The sequence below is a fragment of the Thamnophis sirtalis genome, unplaced genomic scaffold (assembly GCF_051295495.1).
Source record: "Thamnophis sirtalis isolate CommonGarterSnake01/CBP01778 unplaced genomic scaffold, rThaSir2_p1.2 scaffold_1, whole genome shotgun sequence".
Lineage (NCBI taxonomy): Eukaryota > Metazoa > Chordata > Lepidosauria > Squamata > Natricidae > Thamnophis > Thamnophis sirtalis.
In genome coordinates, this window is record NW_028261381.1 from 177,174,522 (window position 1) to 177,195,037 (window position 20,516).

General features: G+C 41.8%; 1 protein-coding gene across 1 annotated transcript in view; it reads right to left on the bottom strand.

Moving 5' to 3' along the window:
* LOC148049900 (vomeronasal type-2 receptor 26-like) overlaps positions 1-20,516 on the bottom strand; it is a 41,891-nt gene that overhangs the window by 18,836 nt on the left and 2,539 nt on the right. The window contains exons 2-5 of the mRNA XM_087705209.1: positions 6,305-6,338; positions 4,995-5,136; positions 3,738-4,595; positions 140-358 (exon numbers count right to left, since the gene is read on the bottom strand). Of these exons, the coding sequence (XP_087561335.1) occupies positions 140-358; positions 3,738-4,595; positions 4,995-5,136; positions 6,305-6,338 (1,253 nt within the window). The remainder of the gene's footprint in view (positions 1-139; positions 359-3,737; positions 4,596-4,994; positions 5,137-6,304; positions 6,339-20,516) is intronic.

Here is a 20,516-nt window from a genome sequence, read left to right on the forward strand (position 1 = left end):
GTGAGAAACATTCAGCTCGGCTACATGATCTGCATAAAAGTGCCTCCTTCTTGCTCCATTCTGATCACAGTTTCCACCTCAACAGCCCCTTCTCTTCTCTCAGTTTTCCTTAGCCCTGGAAGCAGCGTCTGGTCCCCACCTGGTTGGCCCACACAATGGCATCAGGATCGATGCTGAAACCTTCAGATGAAGGAGCCTCGGAATTGACCCATCCGACTTTCTCTCGAAAGATCGTCATATTTGCAAAGACGACCCAGTTGAGGATATCAAATCCTTCATATTTCATCCCAGTTTCTGAAAAGGAGACTTCATCCCCAGCAGTGTTGTTAAAAACCATGTTTCTCAAGAAAGCATTGATCTGAAATTGCAAAACAAACAAACAAAGAACAAGCTCATAAAAGGGAAGAGAGCTGATATAAAGAGATAGTCAAGGCTGTTTCATAGGAAAGAAAAATCCTCAGCTCCAGAAATTTAGAGAAAAGTACTTTTATTAGGAACAATCCAAAAGCAAAAAATTCCAGGCAAGCTCTGAGGCAAAGCACACGAAAACAGCAACTTGAAACAAACTGTACAGTCCAGCCCCCTTGTAGCTAGTCAACCAGAGGGATGCTGCATACCAAAGCTAGAAGAAATGACCTTGAAGTGATATGCAAAGTCCAGGCCATAGTTGCAAAGCTGCAATGAAAAATTATCCACTGATCCCTCCCCGCTTTTCTATGGCAGAAAACAGCAGGCTAACTGACAGAAGATTTTTTTTAAATTGCAATATGTTGAAGGAATAATATTCTGAATGCAGGACATGAAACAGAGATGGGATTAGCCAGCATTTCCTGGATAGGCCTTTAAGAGACAATCTGTTGGGGAAGAGAGCTGATGTCGCAACGGCATGATGTGCAATCTTGGTGCTCCGAGATTGCAGTCAAATTCCTGCTGCTGGACGGTCCATTCGAACCTAAACTGTCCTGCAGAGATGGTGATTGAGACATCACAAAGTCCCTGAAAGATCCAGGAATAGCCCTTTTTGGGGGGCGACAGAAATGCAGCTAATGAAGCTGCTGAATTTGGGACAGCTCCAGAATGGGAAGAAATCAGAAAGAGAAAGTGTGTCGAATTGGTGAGGAAATTTTATTATTAGAGGAAGAGACTACCCGAGAAAATTTTTTAAGTTAAGTTAAAATTGAAGACAAAAGAATGTAGGTGGCAAGATTGGTTTGCACTGAACTTAGTGTGTTATCCAGTTTCTAATTTCTTTTTTTTTTTCATGGATGGAACTTTTTCAGAGGCTCCCTGTTTTTTAAACTGAATGGATTAATTTTTTCTTCTTCTTTTTTCACTTTTGCTTATATCTATGGGTTAAAATTCCCCTTCTTTTTTATAATGCCTGACTGGATTGATTGGATTGTTTTTTTAATCTCAATTTAAGGGTTTTTTCTTTCTTAATCTTGGAATATAAAGAAGAAAATAAGAAGGATTAAAGAGGGTTGTAACAACAGGAGGGAAAATAGTTACACTGCCACTTAGAGGCTGGAGGCTGGATACATTGTTTTTCCTTCTTTCTCTTTGATCACTTGAGATTCAAGGTTCTTTCAGCTTGTTTACTGACAGTGATAGTAGGAAGTGCACAAGTTGCTTATACAGGTGCCTTTTGGAAGTTCTATCACTAGCTTTTGGAGAGAAGACAACATTTTGACTTGAAAGATAATAACCTTTTTGAAGTGTATTAAATAGCCTTGAACCCTATAGTGGCATTATCTGCAAAATTTAAAGAATGGCCCAGCAGGAATAAGAAACTGTAACATTGCAAATGATTATGTTTGAAATTCAAAATCTGTTAGCTGTAATAGAGAGAATTGAAAAGAATTTGGAGAATATGGAATACAAAACAGAAAAATTGGATGGAGAAATTGAGGATGTTTACCAAATGAAGAACGTGGAGGACAGAGTTTAAAAGATGGAAGGAAAAAAGAAGCAAACAGATAAGAAAACTGTGGATACTGAAAATAAAGTGAGTGTGGTTGGTAATGGCAAGAACGGAATATGGAAAGAGAAGATGGATAGATTGGAACTCTACCCCAGACTTCAAAGCACAGAAGAAGAAAAGAGAGAAAATTGACAGAGATAAGGAGAGAAATCTTGATAGAAGCACTAGTGATAACCAAAGATAAACTGATGGAAAGAGCAGATATTGGGTTTCAAGCTTTTGTGAGATACGAAAGGAACAGCATGTTGCCTAGGGTGGTTTATATAAGATTTATTAAGAAAGTAACTAGAACATTAATGCTGCAAATGGCAAGATATATAAGATTGTACTATCACTGGAGGGATACAGGTTGATGCAATGAAAATGTATAATAAAAATTAAGCTAAATTTAGTTTACTAGCTATAGGTAAATAATGATTAATAGTGATAACAACACATATAGATATATCAGTTTGATAATATGAAATTTTATATAAACAATATATGGAGATTATGAGAGGAGGTTTAAAAGCTTTATCTAGAATATGTTATAAAGATGTATTGTGATTGGATGATTTTAGGATGATTTAATGCAATGTTATTATGTAATCCTATTCTAGATTTTGAATATTATATATAAAAGGACATAAAAACAATTATAGTCAAATTCAGGTTGAGATATAATAATTGTGATATACATGAATATAGGTGAATTTAAAATATGCTATTTGATATGAAAAGCAGGTGGTGACTATGGAAGAGATGCATGGAAATACTGTAACCAACTGACACACTTTCTACAATTTGTAATGGAAGATGGGTTTTTTATTTTTGTTTTTATGTTTGTCTTTGTTTAAAAACAAATAAAATTGTTTAAAAAAGAGACAACCTGTTATTTCTTTTACTTTATTATACCCTGTTGCAGAACTAGAGTAGCAAGTGTTTTCTTAGTTGATAGACTAACAATAACGTTTGGCAAATAGGGAAAATATATTTCACTTTAAGGTTAAGAAAAACTATTTCCCCCTCAAATGAAAGTGTGGACGGCAAAATATACCTATTAAATTTGAGACTTAATTCCATTTGTAAACTATGACCTGTTGCTACAACAGAATCCCAACTGAAATGGAAGTTGAGACAATGAATGTTCCATTTCTGGAGCGACTACATCTTCACCTTCAAGGATTGGAACAAATGCTACTTTGAAGGGGAAAGAAAAGTGCTTGGAAAAATAAATTAATAGGAAAACTGCAGAGCCAGGTGACTTCTCTGTAAAATCTCATTGGTTAAGCAGTTAATCCAAGTAATGAATGAGATCCATCAATATTGCATGGTCCTGCTTGGAAGTTTCTCTAAGTGTTCTCATTCTTATTTACTTTATTGTTTCCCTTAAGAATCGTCTGGAGACAACAGGGAAAATTTCTGTAAATTTCAAGATATGAGATTTTTGTAAAAAGAGGGGGGGGAGTACTTAGACAAGAGAGTGGAGATTAAAGGCAAAAGTTCATAAATCCTAAAAGAGTGCAAAGTGAAGAATTTATGTTTCACAGACAAAGAAATAAAGGAATAAAACATAAATTCGACACAAAAATAGTTTGTCATGAAAGTCACTGTCTGTGAAGGCTCCTGGATTGGGACTGAAAGGCAGAAATGGAAGCAATATGTTCTGCCCCATAATTGGGTAGACCAGACAAAGAAACACTTAGTGCAAAGTGAAGGTAACCAAGAGAAGGAAAGATTCCTTGGCCAAAAGGGAAGACCTGAAGATGAGAATTACCTGCCAGGGCTTCATAGAGAGCAGTTGTGGCTTCTTTCTGCCCCTCTTCAATACCCGTCGTGATTCCCATGTATACGCAGCCTGTAATGCGTGTGCCACAGAATAGGCAGCATTGTAGATGCTGTAGCTGAAACCAGTCATCTTTCCATCAAAGACAGAAGCCGGGAGGGTGTCCAGGTTCTCCTGCCCTGTGCAAACCCTTCGGCCACCAGGTGAGGACACACCTGCCTTCAACATATCACAGTCAAATACAACTTCCCACCATTCGGGGAGAAAGACGTTTCCGTGAGGTTCGTGTGGATTCAGAGCCCAGAGATAATCTTTGAATCCTGACACTGGGTTTGTGTGGACCGTGAAAGACAAAGCACCATGGAGGGACTTTAATTTCACCCAATCATAGTGATAGCCAATAGCTGAAAATTCCCATTGGGTGGTCAGGATCCAGACCTTCCCAGAAGAAGCCTGGTTCTCATCTTCATAAGTATAGAGGGATACTATAACGCTTTGCAGAGCATTGGAGTCCCCAGAAATAATCACAACCTGAGCATCACTGTTCAAAATTGTCTGAAGCATATATATTTGAGTCCTGTGCAATATATTCAATATTGAGATTACGGGCAAGATCTGTTCCACAAATTGTATGCAAATATCATACTGGGACAAGGTGGCATCAAAAATCTGGATGAAATGGTCACTGCTCTCTGATTTCTGAACAACAATCCCAATCCAATTCCACTGGAAATACAGAAGGAGTCGGACAATGGCTGCATTCTGCAGGTGATACTGGGGATCGATCTGGTAGAAGGTGGAGAACTGAGTCTTATCCCTCAGAACAGGGTCAGAGAAGCGATACCCTAGCTGAAGGGAGGTTGGGGATGGAGAAAAAGGAAGAAGTTAAACAAGGAAAATAGTATCTGTATTTTTGTTACTATCTAGACAAGTAGGTTATCCTATTCTAGACCTCATCCCCACAACCTTGCTCTTTCATGAGATGTTTTCTGCAGGTCACAGAATTGGCTCTGCAGGTTATTGGAAGTAACCACACAAGGCAGAACATACAACATTACATTTGCATTCCCCCTTTCATCATGTTACATGTACAAGTACCTGAGAAGTCTTGAAACAGCCAAACACGGTTGCCATCTGGTATGAGGTTCTAGAGTTGAGACCCCCAAGGACAGAGAGAAGGCTCTCCTGTGTGTCACACTTATAGTTAGGAAACAATTTTCCCCAGCTGGAGAGGAGAGACAGGCTGACCTCTTCAGTCATGCTTGCATACTGGTTCTCTTGGTAGATGCGGAAGCCCAGGGTGATGTTGGGGAGAAGCCGTGGGTCTGTGTTTACCTCCTGAATGGCAAATGCCAAGGCCAGGACATGTTGGTAGTTCTTGGGAATAGGTCTTTGTTGGAGGATGTGTTGGAGGACAAAAATTAGACAGGAGCAGGAGGGAGATTTTGGTTAAGAAAGCATTATCAGGATTCTAGGAGTTAATCATAAAACAGATCAATACAATTTATTTTACTGCTGTCAGAAAACAAGGTTGCTGTCAATCAGTTGTCTCTCCCTCAGTCTGAAGCACCTTTCTATGAGCGGGTGCAGAAATTATCATTTACAGCATGAACTCAGTTTAAGTCAGTATTGACTTTTCCAAAATGTATTTCTCACTCCAGTTAGGGAAATGAGGCTGATCATCTTGCTAAAGCTACACACTTTATTATATCCAGTCTTGGAAATCTTTACAGGCTGACAACTTGCATTATCAGGGACTTATTCCCACCCTTCACCCATCATGTTATCAGAGTCCTTTTCAATTTGGTGGCTTCATAAATCCAATAAATTAGAGTCTGACCAGATTGACTTTTGCTGACCCGCAATGATTTACCCAATAGATCTGGAAAGCACTTTTAGTGTCTCAGAATGAGGAACTCTTTCAGTTGGGGATTCTCAAAGAAGCTCACTTGGCTGACCTAGAAGGGCCCAGGATTAACAGGAGATTTAAATTAAATTAAATTAAATTAGAATGAAATTGAATGCCTGACCAGATTAATTTTTGCTGGATAGTAATGATTAAGCTGATATATCTGGGTGACATCCACTTAGAAAAAGCCCATTTAATGCCTCAGAATGCAGAACTCTTTCTGTTGGGGATTCTCCAAGAAACTCTCTTGACTTGCCCAGGATTTAAAGGAGATTTATGGTAAATGAGACATGGTGGGACAAAAGACAGACTTTCTCTATATTTGATATAATGAAAGCATGAAGCATGGTGTTACAGATCATCACAATAATGAGATGGGAAGATGAATTTAGTCCAACTATAAGATAGAGGATCTCCCTAAATTCAGTCCAAATTGGCTTCTCTGCAATGTGCACTTTACCTACAGAAACATGGAGAAGAGGTTGACTCCCTTGTGTGAAGAGTCAGAGGGCTTGAGAAGGGGATTAGAAGGAGATTGAATCATCAAGGAGAAACATTGTGAGGCTAGGTGGGATTTAAATCTGCCCCATCTTCAAGACTGCCCTTTCCATGTTGCCCTGAATGAAAAGACAATCAAGGAAAGACTTACAGATAATAGACGTCCCAATCACCAGGACGCTCATCTAAAATAAAAAATGGGACTACAGAAATTGAGAGAGGCAGGTTTCCACCGATAATGAGATCTCCAGGTCTGTAATAGTCTTTCTGTGCTTGGAAAGGTCTCCTCCAGAAGCAGTTTGGCCTCAGGACCATCTGGACGGCTGCAGGCAAGGACCATAGCAACATTAAAAGCCAAATCATTGGCCACAGAAATAGACCCTCTTCCTAGAGCAAATCAAGAAAGGATGATGTAGGGAGTGTGATGCTCTCATGACTTCAGAGGGCTCAAGTAAGATTTTAAATCTTCAAGATAAACGTTCATCTCAGCTCCAACTCTGAAGAGACCCAGCCATGTTATTCAGATCATGCTAAGTAAACATGTTTGGACTGGATGCAAACCTCTTTATGCTAAGGGAGGGTTAATCTTTGGAAATCCACTGAGATGAAGTCAGAATTACTAGTGAATGAAAATAATAAAACACAAACTGAACTTAATAAAAAAGGAAGAATTGGTGCAACAAATCAAAAGAGCAAAAGAAAACTTTTTTGAAAATGCTAATAAATCGGGAAGATGTTTAGCCTACAAATTGAAAAAAGAAAAGAAATTGCCGTTCCTGGGAGGAGCCTGCTGGTGGTGGCAGCAAAAAAATCAGCTGCCTCCGAATTCCTGGCTACATACCTGTTTAGAGGATCTTCCATCTGATGTCTTATCAGGTTTTCTTATCCTTCAGGCAAGAAGGAAAGAAGAAATTGTTTTGCTGGCAAATGCTCTTCGATTTTTGCAGCTTTTGTGCTTGCAGGGAAAGGGGGGCTAGCCCAAGGCAGAACGGCTGTCCGTGCTGGGAATTTCAAACTGCCTTGTGCAGGACAAAGTAGGTCTCCCCCACTCAGTTCAAAGTTTTGTTTGATTTAATCTTATCACGAGCTGAATCCGTTTCCGTGGACAATAATTGTTTATCAACATTTTAGCTTCTTTTCTTTTTCTCCTCCGAAAAATTATTTACTTAGAGGCTTTTAAAATGGCACAGAGCAGGCTGGTTTCTCCGGTAATAATGAACACTTTTTGTTAATTCTCACAAGAATTCAAAACAAAAGAGATTGCTTATCATATGTTTTGGTTTCACAATAGGCCAGCAGAAGTTTTTTAATTAGTTTCATTTCTACAAGAATTTTACTCCTTCATTAACTTTGCTTATCTGGAAGTTAAATGGTGATGAATCTGCTGAACGGTCTTGTTGCAATGTTTACTCACTGAAAGTTTTGCCAAGCCTTAAACTTCAAAATAAAAGGGGAACTCAGCCTCTTTACTTAAAGCTGCATATTCAGGCAATAGAGTTTTATTAACTGCAGGCAGATAAATTTTGAAATGGCTTCAAAACCAAATATTAACTTGAAGTCGTAAATTTTTTTCTTATTACTATTCAAAATACCAGCTTCAATTTTGTAAAAGGCTTTCTTATCCAGCTGCGTTACAAGATGGCGATTTTATAGCTTCTGTGTTTGATATATGACACACTCAATCAGCTCTATTCTCCTGAAGACTTCTCCTTATTAACTGTTAAAAGTCTATAAATAGTATCCCATTTAAAACCGAAGGGAGCAGAGACTTTGTTTGTTTGCTTGTTTGTTTGTGCGTTTTTTATAATGGCTCCCAAATCGAAGCAGTCTAAGCGTTTCCTTAATAATACATCTCAAGAAATTGTTACAAAATCGCTGCCCTTGCCTCCCACACCCTCTACTGGAGATCTCTTAACGCAAGAATTTCTTTTTGAAACCCTTAAAGAGTTCAGACAGGAAATTAAACAACTTTTATCGGACTTATATGATAAACTGGATGCCAAGATTGCTCAAACAAGGGAAGATATAGCAATAGCAGTAGACTTATATACCGCTTCATAGGCCTTTCAGGCCTCTCTAAGCGGTTTACAGAGAGTCAGCATATTGCCCCCAACAATCTGGGTCCTCATTTTACCCACCTCGGAAGGATGGAAGGCTGAGTCAACCCTGAGCCGGTGAGATTTGAACCGCTGACCTGCTGATCTAGCAGTAGCCTGCAGTGCTGCATTTAACCACTGCGCCACCTTGGCTCATGACCTTGGATATGATCGGAGTTATGACTGTTATGACAGACTATGTTTCTGAAATGGAGGACAAATTGGAACTTTTGGAAAAAGCTAATTCTAATTTGACATCTAAAATTCAAACGTTACAACAGGAAGTTGAAAATGCTCAAAAACAACTCGTTATGATAAATTACAATAAGACTGCGTTTGCAATAAGAGTCAGAGGATTGCGTGAAAAGGAACAGGAGAATTTGAAACAGACCTTTTTTGAGGCTTTCAGACGTTCGGTGGGAAGTCCGGGATTTAACTTTGATTGGCAGATTCAAAAAATTTATCGCCAGAACTCGTGTGTAGCAAAACAACGACAGCTTCCGAGGGACATAATTATATATTTCACCACAAGAGAATCCAGAAATGCGATAATACAGAAGTTCTACAATAACAGGCTGCGAATCGATGGACAGGACTTGATTGTTTTTAAAGAAATACCATCTCAAATATTAAGAGCAAGGAGAGACTACACTTTCTTAACTGAAAAACTCAGAGATTCTCAGATACAATATAAATGGGAAGTGCCATCTGGTATCACAGTCACATTTGAGAACCAAAAATATCGTCTCAATTCTGTTTGCGAAGCCCGAGATTTTTACTACAAAACTCTGAAGGCGGGACTTCCTGATTCACCCGGACTTGGAGAAAGACAAGGAGAAGGAGAAGATAAGCAGCGGGACACGTGGCTACAAGGCGGAGGGTGTTGCTTTCCCCTTCCGGAAGGGCAGAAGAGTAAAGAATAAAGATCCAGCTATGCCTTTAAAATACTTCTTAAATTTTTAATCTGAATAAAATTTCAGGACTCCTGTCTGGTATAAAATGACAAAGCTGTATACCAATGAAGAGATATTGAGACTGAAAGAAGCAGTGCTGAATTTGGACATATATTGTATGGGACTTATATAAGACTTGTTTGAATCTTAATTTAAACTGTGCATGATCTATTCTTTGGGGCGAGGAGAGCGGAGATCGTAGTTTTCTTGGATTGTGGTTTGGGATGAATGGAGTCGGGTGGCGTGGGGTAGATGGAAGGGTAGTGAAAGTTCAATTAGATTACCTTGATCCAGAATGTAAGCTGATTTTTGTATAAATTGTTATTTGAATACAAGGTTAAGAAAGATTATCTGGAGAGTCTACACGAGGGTGGAGTAAATATGGGAGGAGCAATGGATGAGGATAATATATATATGCGGACACGGGTAAAGGCAGGATGGGAGGTATAAAATTTATATGCGGAAGCAGGTAAAGACATTGTTTAAGATTTTAAAAATAATGAGAAGCTGAGTTTAATGTTAGAGAGTTTATTGACTTCTCTTTCTTGGGGGGGGGGTTCCCCCCTTTTTTTCTTTTTATTATTCTTTTCTTTTTTGTTCTTTATTTTTTTTATTATTATTATTTTGTAACTTCTAATCTATTTGGTTTCAATATACTCCAGACTTTGCTTGATAAAGAACGATGCCGGGAATGGGATCTGGGAAGTCGGAAGGGGGTCAGGGAGGGGGGTTCAGGGGGTGGGGGGGAGGGTGGAAATATAGACTCAATTTTCAGAACAATGAATGCACTTGGATACTGTTGCTTTTTTTTCTTTTTTTTTCTTTTCTTCTTTCTTTTCCTTTTATTTTTCTTTTGTTTTAGTACAAAACAAATAGACCAATGAATACTAGAAATACACCGAAGCGAGGTGTAGAGGGAAAGAAGAGGGGGGAATTAAGAGGGAGTGAGAAGGGAATGTAAGGAGGGTGAGATGGTGGGAAGGGGAGAAAGGAATGGCTGAGGGGGAGGGGAAGTAGAAGAGGGGATTGTTGGAAGGGAGAAATGAAAGTTGGAGGGGTAGAAGGAAGGGTGTATGTAGGATAGAAGTGTTATGAGTTGTTTATTGCTTCTTTTTTTTTAACTGCACAGTATTTAAGTGATTGTATAAAGGAAAATGAAAATGTAATAAAAGATTAATCTTGAAAAAAAAAGAAAAAAGAAAAGAAATTGATAAGTAAACTACAAGATGTGAAAGGAAACTTACAGTTTCAAAATGAGTGTCAGCATTCCAAATATCATACAAAATTAAATCAGAGTCCAAGGCAGAGCTTTCCTCAGAGTTCCAATTTATTAAGAGAGACATGTTGGTACTTCTGCGGGAAACCTGAATCTGAAAGCTTCCAGGGGTTCCCATCCAGTTCAAAGTTCATGATCTTGCCCCCACACCCACAAGTCCATCACATGGTCCAATCTTCCACTGCCTCACTGGCATTTCCACCCATCTAGTTCTGGTCAGGCTCAGAGATGCGGAGACAAAGAATGACCTTGGCTTTCTGGAAAGGATTTTTTTTATTTTGACAACAACAGAATAGAATAGAATAGAATTCTTTATTGGCCGTGATTGGTGCATATGCTCTCAATGTACATAAAAAGACAGATACATACATCAAGAATCATAAGGTACAACACTTAATGATAGTCATAGGGTACAAATAAGCAATCGGGAAACAATATCAATATAAATCATAAGGATACAAGCAACAAAGTTACAGTCATGCAGTCATAAGTGGGAGGGAATGGGTGATAGGAATGATGAGAAGACTAATAGTAATAGTAACACAGCCTTAGTGAATAGTTTGACAGTGTTGAGGGAATTATTTGTTTAGATGATCATTTTATCATTTCTGTCCAAAGACACATCATTTTAGTTCCTGTTTGAAATTCCATTTCGGATTTGGTACAATGCAATTTAGAGTATTAAAACATTTCTCCTTGGTCTCAGTATTGCGATGTGATATGCTTAACTAATTGGACAACCTTTTGGACAGTAACTGTGGCTAACAATCAAGTACTGGACCACATAACACCAGCCATGATGCTGGAAGGAAACCATGAAATTGAGTCTCACTTACTTTGGCCATGTCATTCAGGGAAATTCCCTGGAGAAAGCAATGACGTTTGGAAGACATGAATGGCTTTGGATTTGGGGGATCTCTAGTTCTACGACTACACACTCTATGGTGCTGGGTGGGGTAGCATTAGCCACAAACAGACCCTGCAAGAAATGTGGGGTTGTTCTGGACTCACAACTCCTGCTTGAGCACCAAGTGGCAGTTACTGGCTGGAATACTGCAATGTGCTCTACATGGGGCTGCCCTTGAAGAGCACCCGGCGACTTCAGCTAGTCCAGAATGCGGCCGCGCGAGTGATCGTGGGTGCACCTCGGTTTGCCCACATAACACCTATCCTCCCCGAGCTGCGCTGGCTACCTGTTGATCTCTGGGTGCGCTTCAAGGTGCTACTTACCACCCATAAAGCCCTTTATGGTAGTGGATCTGCGTACTTGAGAGACCGCCTCCTGCCAATTACCTCCTTGTGACCTATTAGATCGCACAGATTAGGCCTCCTCCGAGTCCCATCCGCCAGTCAGTGTCGACTGGCAACTACACGGAGGAGAGCCTTTTCAGTAGTAGCTCCGACCCTTTGGAACGATCTCCCCGTGGAGATTCGTACCCTCACCACCGTCCAGACCTTCCGCACAGCCCTCAAGACCTGGCTATCCCGTCAGGCCTGGGGATAAAGATCGTAATCCGTCTCCACCCGAATGATGAATGTTGTGTACTATTTTTACTTATGTATTGTTATGTCTTACTGTCTTGTACTCCCCTCCCTATATATTGTAAGCCGCCCTGAGTCCCCTCAGGGAAAAGGGCGGCCTATAAATAATAAAACCATAAAAACCAGTTACAGCTAGAAGGGCCTTTTCACAACTTTGTTTATGTGCCAGTTGCACCCATTCTAGGACAAAGGATGCCATAGTCACCTCCTGGTTGGGCTATTGCAATGCATTCCATATGGGCCACCCAGAAACTTCAGCTGGTGCAAAAAGCATGAATAAGAACAATTATATTTCTGGTAGATCTCATTATACCTTTGGTTGCTGAGCTCCATTGGTTGGCCTCAACTCTACTCAAAGTTTCTGAAGTTCCCTCAAATCTGTTCATGCTAGAAGACTTGGGAACCCCGATAATTCTAACTCCTTTTAATAAATGTTGTATAAAGGTTTTAAGCAATAATTGTCCTCTTTATTTGCAGTTTTTACTGGACTGTTGTATGCTGCTGAGAATCATTTTGCACGACATGGATTGCCATAAAAATTTCATTAGTCAATTAATCCATTCCATCCCTTGTCTTGTGGGTGTAACTACACCAGTTCTTAAACATTGGTGTGATTGCTCACTCTTCCTAGGGTCCAGCTGACTGTTACCATGCCCCATTAGAACCCATTCTGTCTGAACATACTAGGGCACAGGCCAAACTCCATCTTGTGTGCAGGTGCTCACTTTCATGCCAATCAAAACCACAACTTTGCCTTGACTCTCAAGTCCATCTGCTCTGTGGATTAGCAACAAGAGACACAAACATGTTTTTCCTATCTCAGGTGGAACCAACACCTGTTGCTGAGTAAGTAGGACAATTTGTTTTCCTTATAATTAGCAGAAGAACAATAATTCTTCATGTATTCCCTCTGGATTTCAACCCACAAGAATCTTATAAGATAAAACTTGCTTTACAAACCATGCTCTGGGTTTTTCAGTGGGGAGGGACCTTAGCTTGTCTTCCAAAAAGCTAGCTTTGGGGTTTGTTGAGACTCAACTGACCTTCATGATTGATATAATAGTAGTTTATTGATGGATTATTCTTGTGACCTTATAATTACAATAGAATACAGAACGTAGTCTAATTTCAGAATAAGATAGATAGAAGCAAATAAAGCAAGACAATACAAATGCTTTAATGCAAAGAGACATCAGATAAATTTGCCCTGGGGCCATCCAGCTGACAAGGAAGGCTCAACTATGTAAATCTGGTGAGATTTCTGATGCTCCCTGCAATTCAGCTTCTGCACTAACCTTGATTTCTGATCTAGGAGGGATTGTGAGAATGGCTGGGCTGCCTCTCCTGCCGCTGCTTCTGCTCTTCTGGCTCCTTCCTTCAGTTACTGCTAAGGGGATACAAACCATATGTGCATTGCCAAAACATGTAAAGGTCCGAGATCAATGGGAATTTTACAGACCTGGAGATCTGATTATTGGAGGGAATTTGCCCCTGGTAACTTTTGTGAAGTCCAAAATACCAGATTTTCATGGGTACCCATTGCGGCTTAATATTGGCATTGTGTAAGTTTTACCTGGAGGGGAAAAATGTAGGTGATTGTTTTCTTCCCTCTGGATGTAAGGCCTCCTTTCAGAAATTTTTATGTATTTATGTATGTATGTAAGTAAGTATGTATGTATGTATGTATGTATGTATGTATGTATGTATGTATTCATTCTTTCATTCTTTCATTCTTTCATTCTTTCATTCTTTCATTCTTTCATTCTTTCATTCTTTCATTCTTTCATTCTTTCATTCTTTCATTCTTTCATTCTTTCATTCTTTCATTCATTCATTCATTTCATCAAGCATTTATTAGATAACAAATACACTGTAAGTATAAACATGACTATGAATACATGAAATGAGTACAAATACAAATACAAATACAAATACAAATACAAGGGAATATTAGGACAGGGACGGTAGGCATGCTGGTGCGCTTATGTACCACCCCTTACAGACCTCTTAGGAATGGGGTGAGGTTGACAGTAGACAGTCTAAGGTTAAAGTTTTGGGGCTTTAGGGAAGAAACCACAGAGTCAGGTAGTGCATTCCAGGCAATGACCACTCTGTTGCTGAAGTTGTATTTTCTGCATCAAGTTTGGAGTGCTTTTCCTTGAGTTTGTATCTATTGTGTGCTCGTGCATTGTTGTGGTTGAAGCTGAAGCAGTCATTGACGGTAGGACATTGTAGCGGATAATTTTGTGTACTACGCTTAGGTCAGACTGAATTTCAAGCCTAGTGGCCTAAGGTATTCTGTTGTGAGCAGAGGAGTGGAGGATTTTTCTCGTGAAATATCTCCAGACTCACTCAATTGTATTAATATCTGATATGCAGTGCGCATTTCAGACAGATGAGCTGTATTCAAGAATTGGTCTAGCAAATGTTTTATATGCTCTGGTTAACAATATAATATTACCAGAGAAGAAGCTATGCAAGTTTAGGTTAATCACTCTTTATGCCTTTTTTTGGCAATGTTGTTACAGTGGCTCTGGTGCTTAGATAATTAGATATGACTACTCCAAGGTCCTTGACAGAGTGAGGATCATCTACAAGGTCGTGTCCACCCAGCTTGTATTTGGTGTTCTGATTCTTTTTGCCAATCTGTAAGACAGAGCATTTGTTGGTTGAGATTTGTAGTTGCCAATTGTTTGACCATTCTGACACATAGTCAAGGTCTTTGTGAAGGGTGAAGGGTGGCATTGCCGGTGGTGTTAAATAGTTTTACATCATCAGCAAAGAGAATGCAGTTGCTTATAATGACCTCACAAAAGTCATTTATGTAAAGTATAAAGAGTGTTGGTCCTGCCTTGGGGGATACCGTTGTTAACAGGTGCAGGATTTGATAGGGCACTCCCTATTTTGACCACTTGTTGCCTGTTTGACAGGAATGTAGCTATGCAATTATGTAGGGGTTCAGAGACACCATACTATTTCAGTTTTAGTAGTAGTTTGTAGTATACCACTGAATCAAAGGCTTTACAGAAGTCTATTTAGATTGCGTCTATTGCCTTGCCCTGATTGAGTTGTGTTGTCCATATTTTTTTGCAGTGTAGGAGTTGCAGATTACAGGACAACTTTTTTCTGAAATCAAATTGTTTGTTAGAGAGTAGTTTGTTTGTTTCTAAGTGGAGGGTTGGTTTATGACTGACTCCATGACTTTGCAGGTGATGCAACATAAAGAGATTGGCCTGTAATTTTCAACTAGGCTGGGCTCCCCCTTTTTGAAGATAGGGATGACTGTGGGTAATGACCATAGGTTGGGCATGGAGCTGGTCCTGAAATATTCAGCCATGGCAGTGGAAAGATTTTTTAAGTATGCACATCCTCCACCAGGTCCAATAGATAGAGATAATTTTAGGCTGCATAGTGCCTTTTCAACATTATCTTCTGTGAAATTGATTTGTGTTAGCTCATTGTAATTATTTGTGGTACAACTAGGAAATATTGGGCATGAGCCATTTCTGTTTACAAAGACTGAGCTGAAGAATATGTTAAAGAGGTTTGCTTCAACTGCTTCATCATTACAGTCTTTGCCGTTAGGTCCTTTTGGAGATGGGATGGATCTCGAGTCCTAAGTTGGTTGTTTACAAAATTATAAAAGGTGTGGGTGGATTTCATGTGCAGAAGATTTTCTTTTTGATTGATGTGATAACTGGTGCATTCAGTCTCTATTTGATGGCATAAGTTTTTGTAACGGCTTTTAAAGTTAGCTAAGTAGCCAGTCTTGTATTTTTGCCAAAGAGATTTTTTGGGGGGATTGGATCTTCCTTATTGTTTTGGGTAATTTGTTTTTCCTGGTTTTGGGGGTTATTAGTGGTACGTATAGTTTAATGACTTTTTTGACTTCGAGCAAAAAAATGTTATAATGGTCTTTGGCAGTATTACAGTCAGTGAATAGAACTTGCCGATCAGGAGATGAGAGATCACTGTCTATGAGATCATAGTTGGCTTTTTTAAACGTTATAATTGGATATCCCATCTTTATGGTGATTTTTGTAAGGGCGTATATTGGGACAAAAGTCAATCGTGCTGTGGTCACTGTTGGAAAAGGGTTCTTTTATTTGTAGTCCATAAACTGAGTTTAAACTTTTGCAGAAGAGGAGATCAAGGCAGTTGTTAATTACTAGTTGATCCAGTCCCAGATTAGTTAACAGCATTGTATAGGGTTGTACGTATGGGTTCAGTTGTACATTCATTTAGGGTCCAGTTAATAAGAGATAGTGTCAGCTTCTGCTTTGCTGGTGCTTCAGCTGCCATGAAACGGGAAGGGGGGGGCCTGTATGTGGGAGGGTTTTAATTGATGTGCTGGAGGACTGCTGGAGGAATGTTCTAGGATGTACCAGTCGTTGGGATTGTGCATGCGTACGTGTTTCCCGCCTGCATCAACGGCCTTCACATTCCATCTTGGCCTGTCTTTTTGAAGTTATCTCACACCTGACATTTGAAGGACTTATGATTGGACTGGAGCTTTGATCCTAAGGGGGGGGAACGGGCTTTGCTATATATCAATTGCTTTCGTGCCATATTATTCAGATTTTGCTTCACTACTGCTCGCTTACCATTTATAATTAGTAAAAGTACTTTGGATTTCCAACCCATGGAGTCTCCTGGTCTTCTTTCCTAATTATGGAGTGGAGTGGGGCGTGACAAGAAGCAAAATCTGAAAATATCCCTTTCCAGGAGATTTACGTCTACCGAGAAGGGAAATAATGTCTTCTCCGACCAGAGAGGAGGAAGGCGCCGTGGGAGGGACGGATTCCAGTGAACTAGGACCTCCCGACCTTTCTTTACACCAGCCCAGCCCGTCTGACCGACCTTTGCACGAAGATTTATTTCAACTGCAAATTTCCAGTCAGCCTGAACCTACCCCCCTACCCCGTTGGTCAACTTCAGTGGGGCAAAGAGAAATAGAGACAAGCTGGAATGCTGGACTCACCCAAAGACCACCTCAACAAACTTCGCTGGAGCCAGGTGCCGTGAGAAAACCTCAGGCGGGTGAGTTCCCTGAATATTGGAGCCAAAGGGACTTTGGGGAAAGAAGAGGGGCCGATGAAGGAGAATGGAGAAGTTATCAGCACCAGGGCCCCGTGAGAAAACCCCAGCGGAGTGAATTACCTGATTATTGGGGTCAAACATTTTTGGAGGAGAGAAGGGGGGAGGAGGAAAGAGACTGGAGAAGTTGGCAACGTTACCCACGCCAGGATTCGCCCCCGCCCCCCCCTCGGCCCGTGTCACCCCCTGCGGCTAGAGGTTTTGCTGACCAAAGGGGACCTCCCCCCCAGGCTCCCCCCCGAAGACATCGGATGGCTAAAATCCCTCCCTTGCCTGTGCGTTTTAATGGTAGTTCAGCCAGCCTTCCCTCCTTTCTTATGCAAGTGTTTAACTACATGGAGATTTATGGCCGGGACTTTGAATCTGACACTTTAAGGGTCAGAATGGTTCTTTTATCTTTGGATGGTGAGGCGGCTACGTGGTCGACTGCTTTGCATATGTCTGGTTCTCCCCTCTTGGGGAATTTCAACCGTTTTATGGCGGCTTTCCGTCAACGTTTTGATGACCCGTTAACTGAGAAGCGGAACAAATTGAAGTTTTTAACCTTCGACCAAGACGACAGACCTGTCGCCGAATACATCCAGGAATTCCAGTGTCTTTCCCAGTACATGAGAGGCTGGGGGGAGGATGCGCTTCTGGACAGATTTGCTGAAGGGTTGAACGCTGACATTTATCAACAATGTGTCAATCGTAACCTGCCGAGACGTTTAATCACTTGGTTTGAGCATGCTGCTGACGCTGAGCTTGACTTAATTCGTCTGCGTTATGCCACAGAAGAAAAAAGGAAGCGGAAAGAAAGGGCTGCCAAGTCCCTCCCCCCTCCTACTACTCAATCGCTTTCCAAACGACGAGGCGACGCGAGAGGGCCCCCTTCTGGCTCCTCCAGACCTTTAACATGTTTTCGCTGTGGCAAGCTTGGCCACACCGCCCCCGACTGTCGGGCTAAATTGCCCCTCTCTGCCCAACCCCCTCCCAGACGTGAAGAGAAACCTGCAAGAGGCTCTGAAAAGAAAAAGAAGGAAACGGCTTTCGCTGGAGAAACCAACCCCCCTCCTCTTGCCCAGCCATTGAAGGATGACGCGGATGCTAACTCCTCTTCTTCTGATGACTCTGATGACGACACTTCACCTCACTGGGTGAGTTCAAACAAGGGGCCCCTTCTACTCCCTATTGAATTAAAAGTTCCTCCTGAGGGGACACCTGCCACCCTCCTTGCTTTACTTGATTCCGGCTGTTCCCGATCCATGATCAACCCAGCAATGGTAGAAAAATTGGGCATCAAATTGCGCACTTTAAAACCCCCCCTTGTATTTTGCCAGATAGACGGATCGATTGCGGGGGGGGGGGGGCGCCCATTTTTTTACTGAGCCTTTGGAAATGAAAATGGGTACCCACACTGAATTAATCTCTTTTGTGGTCGCGCCTGGCATGGACAGGCCACTTATTTTGGGCATCCCATGGCTCCGGAAGTGGAACCCTCACATAAATTGGTGGACAGGCCGCTTGCGTGTTCGCTCGAAGGTGCCTCCAGTGGGGGAGGGCTCTCCAAACCAACCTGACATCACTAACGTTCCTGAAGTAGCCGCTAGGGGGCAGGAGAGGATTGCAGGAGAGGAGAAAATCCCGAAAGAATATTTGGATCTTGAGGAAGTCTTCAGCGAGCAATCTTCGGACATTCTACCCCCCCATAGGCCTACTGATTGCTCCATTGACATTTTGCCTGGGGTCAAACTCCCAAAACCCCGCATTTACTCCATGTCACCCAGGGAAATGGAGGAGATGCGTTCTTTCATTGACAAAAATTTGAAACGTGGTTTCATCTCAACCAGCCGTTCGTCGTCCAGGCTGATGCCAGTGATGTCGCCGTTGGGGCCGTTCTGCTACAAGCCAATGACCAAGGTAACTTGCAACCTTGCGCGTACACCTCACGTAAACTCACTGACACGGAGCGGCGCTGGGCGGTTTGGGAGAAAGAGGCTTTTGCAGTCCGTTGGGCCCTCGCTACTTGGCGCCATTTCCTTGAAGGCTCTAAACACCCATTTGAAGTGTGGACTGACCACAAGAACTTGGAAGCGTTGCGCACACCTCGCCGTCTCTCCCCAAAGCAGATGCGTTGGGCCCAATATTTTAACCGTTTCAATTTCACTCTAAAGTATATCCCGGGCGGAAAGAACTTCATGGCCGATGCTTTGTCCCGGTTACCTCAGTATAATTGTTCCAAACTGAGTATCATCCAACCGCTCTTGGCAGCTCCGGTACTCACACGTCAACAGACCAAAGCTCAAAAGGACGTGCCTCACGATCTGCTTTCTGACCTCAAAGCGGCTCTTCCTCAAGACGACTGGTTCCTGAACCATCGGGACGGGTGCACCATGAGGGACGATCTACCGTGGATTGGTGCTAAATTATACATCCCCGCTTCCCTACGACTTGTTATCCTTCGTCGCGCTCATGACTCCAGGATGGCGGGTCATTTTGGGTTCGTAAAAACTTTGCACCTCGTAAAGAGACAATTCTGGTGGCCCTCTTTAAAAAAGGACATTGAACTTTATGTATCCAGTTGCCCGGTTTGCGCTACCGCCAAAAAGCCGCCGGGGAAACCACAGGGACTTCTGCAGTCCGTCGCCCGCCCGGTTGCCCCTTGGAAGGAGATTTCTATGGACTTTATTGTGGAGCTTCCCGAGAGCCAGGGGCACACCGTCATCTGGGTGGTCACTGATTTGTTCTCCAAGCAAGTTCATTTCGTGCCTTGCCACAAGATTCCTTCCGCCAAGGCGTTGGCTAAACTATTCCTTTCCCACATCTACCGATTACATGGGGTTCCCGACCGTATTATCTCCGATCGTGGAGTCCAATTCACATCTAAATTTTGGAAGGAGTTCCTCACACGCATTGGCTCCGCCCAGGGCCTTAGCTCCGCCTACCATCCTCGGACTAATGGCGGCTGTGAACGTACTAATTCCGTCCTTGAACAATATTTACGTTGTTTCATCAATTATCAACAGGACGATTGGGTGGACTTGTTACCACATGCTGAAGTGGCCTATAACAATTCGGTTCACTCCAGCACGGGCTTCACCCCTTTCCGGGTCGTTTACGGCCAGGATTTTGTTCCTATTCCCGAACTGCCTACAGCCCAGCCTCAGGTTCCTTCCGTTGCAGACTGGAGTGAACGTCTCAGTCGCCTTTGGCCCCTGACTCTTTCCACCTTGGACGCTGCCCATAAGGCTCATAAGAAGCAGGCTGATAAGAAACGCTCTCAGCCCTATGAGTACCACGTTGGAGGTTTAGTGTATTTGTCCACGACTTGGATACTACGCAAAAGTCAAAGAAATTGGGTCCCAAGTATGTTGGCCCTTTCCCGATTGTGAAAGTTATCAATCCTGTTTCTGTTCGTTT